The 10,837-nt window shown below is 37.6% G+C and overlaps 1 protein-coding gene across 1 annotated transcript; it reads right to left on the bottom strand.

The window, feature by feature from the left end:
- Window positions 1-511: 511 nt before the first annotated feature.
- LOC115363328 (uncharacterized) lies at window positions 512-6,559 on the bottom strand. The gene is made up of 14 exons (XM_030057463.1): window positions 6,457-6,559; window positions 6,026-6,154; window positions 5,821-5,860; window positions 5,595-5,681; window positions 4,772-4,844; window positions 4,488-4,595; window positions 4,042-4,119; window positions 3,880-3,921; window positions 3,635-3,721; window positions 3,418-3,507; window positions 3,251-3,310; window positions 2,345-2,428; window positions 2,127-2,229; window positions 512-2,006 (listed from the first exon to the last, which is right to left on the bottom strand). Exons 2-14 carry the CDS (start codon window positions 6,089-6,091, stop codon window positions 1,911-1,913), a joined length of 1,014 nt encoding a protein of 337 aa, XP_029913323.1. The 5' UTR covers window positions 6,092-6,154; window positions 6,457-6,559; the 3' UTR covers window positions 512-1,910.
- Window positions 6,560-10,837: the final 4,278 nt, after the last annotated feature.

Raw genomic sequence — 10,837 nt, 5'->3', positions numbered from 1 at the left:
CACAGACACTGACAGGGGTGATAGCAGCTTTGGACAATGAAACCGATAACAGGCCGACCATATGGAGGCCTGATGTAAGTGGATGGAAATCAAGCACCTCAAACTGAAAGCAACCCTGGTTGTACTTACATTAGTAGCCCATGGTGTTTGATCACAGAAATAACTATAAGATGAAATACATAATAAAAGTCTAAAAGGAATTTTGCAAATTATAAAGAAATGACTTGGATAAAATGCCCACCTAAAGCAGTTCAGTGTCCAGCACCCCACAAAAGCAATACAGTTGCATGATCAGGTATTTAATTATTTAATTAGTTATTTAATTATTTTGATGCTGGCTTTTTACTGCCCCCTTGTGGTGGAAGATGACATTCCAGCTGTACTTTTGCTGCACCTTCCATGTATTAATAGCCTTTGTAAAATAATAATAATAATAATAATAATAATAATAACAAAATACAGCAAAATAATAAAAATAATAAGGCACTGTAATACAGTGTGTTGACATATGGGTTAATGTATTTATTTACAGAATCATTACAGAATCATTCAATGCACTTGATTTATCTGCACGCAAATAATTTGATTGCAACATTTTAGCAAATATAGAGTATAAAACAAGCAATGCATTTGATTACACAGAAGGCAGAGTCGAATCACGTTTAAAAAGCAAGATGCAGCTACTATATACTTCAACCTAACATTTAACATTTGAGTTAATCTAACTAAGTGCTAACATAAGGCTATACTATCTACCACAGACTAAAAAACATTTGTAAGCTCTGCCTCAGTCCTGAGAAAATGCTTACAAAACTTGACATATAAATTTACACAAGCACATAAAAAGCATACAATTTACATATAATAAAGCAGGTTGCATATATAGTTATATAATAATTGATATATGTAATAATAGCATATATGTAATATTAACTGTGTGTGTGTGTGTGTGTGTAATAATTATAAAAGGCCATTGTATATATACTGGCAACAGTATTGATCATATATTGTTATTATAAATAGAGGTACCCCACATTAAATCCACTGACTGGTCCCTTGTAATGGTAAGTGGTACTTTTTCTGACATGGTTTAGGTTCACCCGTCCACCAGTCCCTTGGGTTATGCCAGGAGTGCCAACACTACTGCCTTCATCCTGTGATTTCTAAAGGGAGCTCTGTCTTCCAGAGAGACAACACCGATGTCTAAAGGAATTTAACACGATGATCATGAGAACGAGCTGCTAAAGTGTTCTTCTGCAGGACACTGAGAACTGAAGAAGACGACAATTTCCTTATGAAGATTTGAAAATGTATAAAAGCTGTGGGCCACCAAGCTGCTCAATATTTCAATGATGATGGCAGAAAATGGCACCACAGACAACACCATGTGACATAATCACCAACAGATAATCTTTGGGCTCATATTCGCTGGTAGCCCGAGCCATGTTCTTTTCTAAGAATGTCACGATTCCTGTCAAATCACTTAGACGTTTCCATCTCAGAAGACGCTACGCCTGTCAAAAAATAAATACATGTTGGGCAGAAGGCATTCATTCATCACTGCTATGTGGATCCTTAACAGCACTGGACTTGATCCCAAGGGGCTGCCAGTAAATGTACCGCATACCAGAACGACTTCACTGTGAGAGGCCTTTACAGTGGTCGGCATTTCTGTTCTGTGAAATTACAGTTTAGTAATTTGTTAATTTCATCAAGACTAGTTAGACCTTCATCGGGCATTCTCTAATATCTGACAAAGGTCTATGACCAAAACTGAAACGCATCAGAGACTGTCTCTGGTTGCATTTTTAAATCAGAATGAGCAAGTGGACAAAGTATGTGGGAACCTGATATTACCAATAATAGTACTGTTATTATTATTATTATTATTATCATCACTATTATTAATATTATTCATTGTTATCCTTGTTCTCTATCTGTATATATGTGCTATTATTTCTGTTAAACATCTTGGATGGTGACTCCACGTCACTGGATCCTGTGTCCTGTGGCAAAAAAATGAAATTAGCATTACGAAACAAACCAACACCCAAGCATTCCAAGCCAAAAAAAAAAAGAAAAAAAGAAAATTAAGCATGGCATTTCATTAAAGTATTTATACTTACTGGTAGTACAGTAGAGCACATGCGGACCTGGTCTGGGTCACGGCCAAGCTCATTCACCAAACCCGCGGGCTCACCTGTCATGTTAAAATCTGGGATAGCAGTCCTAGAGAGAGAGAGGAGTGACAGCAGGGATAAGAGTCACGAGCCTTTACACAGTAACTGTATGGGCACTGATATGGAAACGGTGTGATAGACAGCAGGGACAGCCATGTTCTCACGGTTTGTTCGACAGCAGCGGTTGTCCTTCACTCTCGTGCCCTTCAAGACTCTGATCACCAGTCTCCGGGTCGTCAGGCATGACTCTGTTCCAGGAGAAATAACAGCTATCACTGCTGCTCTCACACCAACATGAAGGAGGATAACATCAGGGGATTTCAGCTCAGCTCACTACAAGATCAATCTAGAGCCATCTAACTAAAAAACAAATCGCTTTTTCACCCTTTAACTCAAATATGAAGAATAGTATTTGCTTTATCTTTACATAACGAAATGTAACGCTTTGTTCTGGCATCTCGTTATGAATTTCAAATTTAGTTCAAATATTTCAACTTTGATTTCTAAACTCGTGCTTCTGATGAATCATTCCTATCGCATAATTTCATGACATGACTGACACGTTGACATGTTGTTGTGTTTGTTTGTCTTCTGTTTGTTTTAAGGTGAGATGTTTTCACAAAAACATTTATTTTTATCGCACCTGCACATTTGTAATTTGCATCTCTTCTTTCTACTTCTTATCTTATTTTGTCATTGCCCCCCCCCCCACTTCACCTCTATGTCTTATCACTGTGTGAAACACTTAACACACAGGGTAGCATAGTCTACATGTTGCAGTACAAAATGATTTGATTTTGACCGATTAATAATACATGTTTTCTACTCAACTACTAATAAGATGTGATTAACCTCTAGGCAGCGTGGTGGAAAACAAACACATTATGATTTTTAACAGGACATAGTGACCTGCATCCAAATAACTTATGAGGAAACCTATAAAATGATAAACCTCCACAAAAACTATATAAAATAATAAGTGATATTAGAGGACCAAAGTCCAGTCCTCAGCTCTGGATGAACAATAGCCAAAGAAGATATGAGAGTATCGATTGAGTTCAAAGATTTACCTAATGTTGATGTCATTCTCTTTGTTGTCATTCACTCCTCCTGGATCACCTCTCAAGTTCCTGAAGATGTAATCAATAGGTGTTAAATAACAGTATTGATCAAATAAAACAAAAGCATGACTTGACAACAAACATTATCGACGGTTCGTCTGCTATCAAAGGCTTACCTGTCCATGTCCCGATGATTCCAGGCTGGGTTTATATCCGGGACACTTTCGGCATCAGGATTCACATCTATACGGTCTCCGCTTGTGTTGCTGTGGAAACAAATGCAGGATGAAGCTAAAAACATTTAATTTACCGAGTGCACAAATAAAGGGAGGTTTCTGTTAGGAAAGATGGACTCATACACAGGAAAAAAACTTTAAAAAATCTCATTCTCACTCATCTGACAGCCTGGTGCCACCGTTGCTCAGGCTGTGGTCGGGACTCAGGGCTTCTGGATTCCTGCCATTACTCCCGGCATTGATACTGTAACAGCAAAGACAGCCATTAACAGATTATAATCTAGACTTCCTATTTTTATAAAGAAAAATACAAAAAAAAAGTTTGACAGGGGCAAGCATAGGGTCATGATAAAGGCAATGTTATTTTATTACCCGTGTTTGCAGTTTGAACTGTAAACGTACCCATTTTGAAGTGTGAGCTGAGTAGAGGACAGTTCACTAAGCCTGCAATGACAAAGGGGATAACAAAAGCTTAAATGCATACCAGCCGGTGTATGTATTAAACTGATCTATACTACGATCAGAATATTAGCTCTACTACTACTCCTGAAAATGTTTGATCACCGAATGCTGCCTCCGTTGGGTGAAGACACCTGGCCATCGTTCTCGTTGTCCCTCCCAGCCTGCAGGACAGCCCCGTTTCTGTGGTGGGACATTGACACAAAATTGATCAGTAGCTCAAAACAAAATGTAACGCAACTAAGCCTCATATTAATCTTGCTTTCAGACAGAGATTTTTTCTGTGTGTGATAATCATGACAGATGTAAAGTTAAAGTAAGGCAGCTCATTGCCAGAAGCATCAAGATATTGTTTCATGACATGTGGTACAACATGAAAATGATTTGCTTGCTCATTTGCTTTAACGGAAAGAGGAAAAGGGATCAAGGCTCGATACCAAAATACTTGATAAAATTGCTGTTTTTTTATTTTTATTTTAAGGAAAGAATTTTCAATATCTATTCTTAAATGAAGAAATTTAGAAGAATTGAGTATTAAAAGTATAACTGACCCGATTTCTCTTCCCTCTCTGCCTGGTTGGAAAAACCTCCCTCTGAGATAAGAACAGGGTGTGAGGCCGCAAAGAAATTGACGAAATGTAGCTTGACTTTGTTGCCTCCTGACATGAGAAACCAGAAACAGAGCACTCTTGAATCCGCGGTGGACACCATGTAATCGCTCAATTAAATTCAAAGTGTAGATTAACCTTTTATAGCAGGAGACAATAGCAATTCATTATTACTAACAGCGATGTAAGTAAGAACTCATGTTGGTGGTCCAGCCCAAGAAACTTACCGGTATGTACAATACAGCAGTGCAAAACCAGTAATACCAGCCATAACAGCAAGGACCACAACCACAGGACCAACTAGACAACAGGAAAAAAAATATGCATGTTATCATCAAATACTCAATTCAGTCAACATACAGAAAACAAGCAATGCCAACTTTATTAACCCAAAATAATGAAATTCATGTGGTCACCGTGCCAGTGCAGAGAAACACACGCATTTAGAGAATAAAAGCTACACATTACATAAAAATATGATTGAAAATATAAAAGATCAAACATGAAATAAGTGAAAGTACAAGAAACAGGATTCAAACATCCCCTACTACATGAAAAGTGCCCAAATAGATTTAATAAAACAGAACTGCATAAATTACACTACATGCATCGAGTACAGCCATCCATTAAGATAGTGTGAACTAAAACAACAAATGTCCCTAAAAAACAAAACAAAACACAAAAAACTACTTGTGTGAACTGTCAACTGTCTTGTTCATTATATATGCAAACTCTGCTGACACTGAACAACGGAAGACTTTATCAGGCAAGCATTTAGTTAATGTACTACGTTTTTATCTGTTTTTATATGTTTTATACTGTTGTTCTGTCTTAGTATTCTGTTATGTTTTTAATGCCATGCTGTAAATCGCCTTAAGCTGCATTTTATATGTGAAAGGTACAAATAAAGAAATAACAAAAAGTTATTACTATTGTAATTACTGACTAATCTTGTTGCTGAAGGAACGTAAGAGTTATGATTCATACTGTTGCTAAAAAACATGAGGCACTGCAATAACCACAGGAAAAAAAAAACAAAAAACAACTCACTGATGAGTGATGTTGTGAGTGATGATGATGAGTGGGCTTCTGGTGGTGGAGAAGCATTTGGTGCCTGGGCCTCCGGTTTGATCGTCACTGTTTGAGGTCAAGAAATGAAAGTATTGTTTATGAAACAAAGAATAGCATATATTATGTAACAACATGCTTCAGTGAGCGAGATGAGAGTCTGTGTTAAATCAGATATTTACATTTCACTCATATTCCTTTCCCTTACCTGTTATATATTGCAAGCATCGGTCACGGACGAACCCTCCCTGAAAAGCGAAAAACAAAACCCTTACTGTAACGTTCTTCCGTCTTCAAAGCCAACATAAAAAATATGGTATTTCTCAGTTTCTATAACTCACGATTTAATAAAAGAGCATTGTCATTTCAAAGGTGCAATCTGATTATTATTATGAAAACAGAACATAACGTACGATATGAACTATGCCCTTTACTGTCAGGTTTAGGCAGCGCTTGGTGACGATTGTCTTGCTGTCCATGCTCACAACGTCCTCTCCACGCTTATAATGCCCTGATGATCTGTTGCCATGAGCAATAACAGTCTGTTGGACAAAATAAAAAAAAAATAAATAAATACCCTTAACAGCTGAAGGCAGAAAAAAATGTTTGAGAACAGAAAGGTGCCTTTTTGAGGAAAGTGCTGAGAAAGTTGTCTGTCAAAACAGCTACAGTATCACATGTACCTCAAGGTGAATATTTATCCTTCCCTGCACACACAAAGGCAAACTGACTGCTTAAGTTCTCTCCTCTCTCTATTGTTGGTAAAAACCACGACTGTAATTTAATTTTCCAACAATAAACTACACCATGGACCCATGTGTTTTTAAAGAGAAAATCCAAATACCTTATTACAAGAGACTTCAATCTCTGTTCCATCAACCTTTGAGATAGGGTACTGAAAGCCAACATCAGTCTTGATGTCATCACACGAGATCTTCTTCTGGTCGCAGCCTTTGAGAGAAGAGAATTGTTTAGCATTAATAAAGTGTGCTGGATTTCCGGTGAAACGTGACACCTCTGTGGGTAGACAGTTGTCACTGTAGGACAGTCATAACACGTCAAATATCTTCTACGTAACACAAAGTGCGACTCTCCTGCTTGCTCCACACATACATGTCACTGTCCTCTTTGAGCATGGGGAGGGGAAAACAAAAAAACAAAACAAAACAAAAAAAAAAAACATCACCTCTCCACTGAAGATGTAACACACATCCGTTTCATGGTTTTGCTCTTTTAATTTCCTTCCGCTGTGTTCTTTTGACTAGATCCTTCTGTCTCCTTGGACATTAAATAAAGATTTTACTGTTTTAATGTTACTGTTGTATATGATGTGTCTTTTACATTTACATATGTTTTGTGGGACATGTGCAGAGTGGTAAACACAGTGTCCCATTTAACCACTGGATTAATCCTTATGCTCACTTGACCATGAAAATATATTGTAATTATTGTAATTTATCCTTCCTCTAGAAAACAGCACGTGAAAAATATTTGTGCTTGTTTGTTTGGCTTGTTTTGTTTACATCCTATCATTTTAAGCATTGTACTGGCTGGTCTTGATGTGAGAAATAAAAGTAACACTTAGGTATGTAACAAACTTGCATTTTAACTGGTATTAGCCTATGCTTTCTAGTTCCCGGAATGCCCCATGTTCAAGTGCACTTCCGTCTTTAAACACCAACTGTACACAATATTAATGTACACATTTATCATGACTTTTTTTTTTTTTAATAGACACAAGAGACACGTGTAGAAAAAAAAGAGATGCGTTAAATCAGTTCTGATGCGGTGAAAAGTACTGCGATGCGGTTTGCGATGACTATCTGCCATCTTTCCTGAGAACGGTGAAGGGCCTCGACGATGCCAACGAACCAAAACCAACGAAGTTTCCAAATTGCTCAGTTGGGCCACCGCATGGACTTATTGTTTTGTGTATAAAAGTCAGCAATAGTCACAGACACGACCAGGAGAAAAAAAAACAACAAAAAACATCAGATTATCCCGCCACACCGCTGATTACATAACCACAACCAACACGCGATCTGTTGCAACCCATGGAGCTCAACCAAAGAATTAAAAAAAAAAAAAAAAAAGGCAAGTAAATACATGGCGACATTGTTTCAACACTTACCTACAACGTTGTTTGAACATAGTTTTGTCAGCACGACTAAAAATGTGACTATATAGAAGAAACGATCCATTGTTGCCAGAGCTGGTGAACTCGGTTCTGGTGAGTTGTTCTTTATAAGGAAGTAAGTGTGAGATGGCTATTTCCTGTTATAGACCAAGAAGGCACAATCCTTAATTTAAGGGGACAGGCCAAAAGAGATGACAAAACAGAAATTTAAGCCACCACCTCGTTGAAACAATTACACTGTAGTTACCCAGTGTATTTACAGTGCATTCAGGAAGTATTCAGACCCTTTCACTTTTTTCACTTTTGTTATGTTGCAACCTGATGCTAAAATCATTTTTTCTCTCATTCATCTACACTCAGAATCCCATAATGACAAAGTGAAAACAGAAATGTAGGAATTTATAAAAAAAAAAAAAGAAAAAAAAGAAAAAACTGAAATATCTCATTGACAAAAGTATTCAGACCCTTTACCCAGTACTTAGTCAAAGCACCTTTACAGCCTCGAGTCTTTTTGGGTATGATGCAACAAGCTTGGCACACCTGGATTGGGGGATTTCCTGCCATTCTTCTTTGGAAATCCTCTCCAGCTCAGTCAGGTTGGATGGGGACGGTCGGTGAACAGCCATTTTCAGGTCCGTCCAGAGATGTTGGATAGGGTTCAAGTCAGGATCTCTGGAGCTCAGTCCACCACCAGACCACAGTGTTCTTCATAACCTCTTACTAAGGCCCTTCTCCCACGATTGCTCAGTTTGGCTGGGCGACCAACTCCTGGAAGAGTCCTGTTGAGCCAAACTTCTTCCATTTTAAAATGATGGAGGCTGCTGTGCTCTTGGGAACCTTCAGTGCAGAAGATTTTTTTTTGTAGCCTTCCCCAGATTTGTGCCTTGCAACAATCCTGTCTCTGAGCTCTGCAGCAGCTCCTTTGACCTCATGGCTTGGTTTTTGCTCTGACTCAAATCAAGGTGTAGAAATACCTCAGCAACCATCCAGAGAAATGGGAGGCACATGAGCTAAATTTCAAGTGTTGTTGCAAAGGGTCTGAACACTGATGTCAATTTGAAATGTCAGTTTTTCCTTTTTAATAAATTTGCAAAATTTTCTAAAATTTTGTTTTCACTTTGTCATTACAGGGCACTGATTGTAGAATAATGAGAGAAAAAATGAATTTAAACGATTATAGCATCAGACTGCAACATAAAAAAGTGTAAAAAGTGAAGGGGGGGGTGGGGGGTCTGAATACGTTCTGAATGCACTGTATGTCTTCATGGTGTTTTTGTTGGCTACATTAACTCTTTCACCTTGTACTGAAGGCGTATATGACCTTTTCACTTTGCTCTGTCAACATTAAAATTCTGATGGACACTTGTTTATGATATTCTCATCAACATCCGCCTCCTCCGAGAAGAATGTCAAAGCATTTATGCCAAGAAATTTATCAACCAGTACGCAAATGTTTATTAAGGCTTATAAATTAAAGTTGTCCAGAAAGGTTAGTGGTGAGCTATACAGGAATATATCAGAACTAAGAGGCCACAACACAAATTAGGTAAAAGTGGGAAGAACTGTGTTAGATTTTTTATAACTTATGGTTTATGGTTATGATATGGTGAACCATACACACATATTCTGGACCTGCCCCCATTCTTTTTGGGATGATGTACATAAGACCATCCGGAGAGTCCTATGTTATGATGTTGAATTTACTTGTTTATCCTCCTACCTTGGGAACCTGGACTTAGGATTACCTAAAAATGACAGATATCTTTTGAAAGTCTCCATGGTGGCAGGTAAACAGGCCATAACAAACCGTTGGCCTCGTAGGGAACCTCCAGCTGTCAATCAATGGACAGATATAATTAAAAACATTCAGTGCATGAAACGGACGACCTTCAGCTTGAGACTGCAAAGAGATGAAGGTGATGCTCTCTGGGAGAAGTGGGATATATATCTTACACAAAGAGGTGACAACCTGTTTTGAATTCTATATAAAATCAATGATAATAATGAAAATTCTGTTGTAGTTTCTGGTGAAATCCCACTTTCCTCATGCTTTCTCACTTTATTGTATTGTATGTATTCCCTCTAATTATAGCATGGTATAATATTTTTTTCTATGTATTTTGTATAATTCTTTTTAATTACCTCTTTCAATTTTGTAATTCTCTCCTTTTTATAATCATATAAAACTCTGAAAAAATAAAGTAAAAAAAAAAAAAAAAAAAAACATCTGGCTCTTGTGTACAGTTAGTTGGCTCACTAAGAGTAACTTGAGGCAGGTTAAGGGTTAAGTGCGTCCAGTGTGTTGTGCAAGAATAACACTATTTTCAGCACTCACATTAAGTTCCTCCTACTGTAGAAGGAACTACCTGCCAAAATTATACCATATCAAATTATCATAAATTATCATATCTTAAGATACAGCAAATATTTACATCAACATACTATCTATCATGAAGCAGTCGGTGTGGTTTTACGACTTTAAGTAGTTAGGCAAAATCAGTTTTTTCCTCATTAATATGCAAATTTAGGCAGCAAGTTGTTCTAAAATCTGATCACATCATCTTCTCTGCAGGGGGAAATCGGTGATGGTGTGGTTGTGAAGTTTCTCTAACGTATTATTACTGAGTTATTGTGTTCACAAGAATATGTGTCTCCACACAGACAGACAGATGACACAGTGACAACATAATGCTCCGTATACCGTGCATCATGATGGCAGGACATAAAAATTATGTGTATTTTCACAATTTGTAGCAGGGAGAGGCGTTTCATTACTTACCCAAAAAGCTGAATATTTGGACACCAGAAAAAGTCCTGGTGGTTTGGGTTTTGACAAATAGGTCTGATGTTGTCTCCTGGTAGCCTATATATCATCCCAGACTCAACTGTTATTGATCCACCATGGCCAGCAGTCATATTAATGTTGAGAGCTGAATAACAACTAGTGTCCATGTATATGACTGTTGCAGTAATAAGTTTCCTAGCTGTTTCAGTGTGGCAGCATCCAAAGAGCTGATTGTGGACCGTGCAAGTAAATAGCCCATGACATTTTTATGACTATCAAACCATAAAATGGTGTCAAAAAGTG

Source organism: Myripristis murdjan, chromosome 8, assembly GCF_902150065.1.
Source record: "Myripristis murdjan chromosome 8, fMyrMur1.1, whole genome shotgun sequence".
Taxonomy (NCBI): domain Eukaryota; kingdom Metazoa; phylum Chordata; class Actinopteri; order Holocentriformes; family Holocentridae; genus Myripristis; species Myripristis murdjan.
The sequence above is the reverse complement of the archived record's forward strand: the minus strand, read 5'-3'. Positions and strand labels throughout refer to the sequence as shown.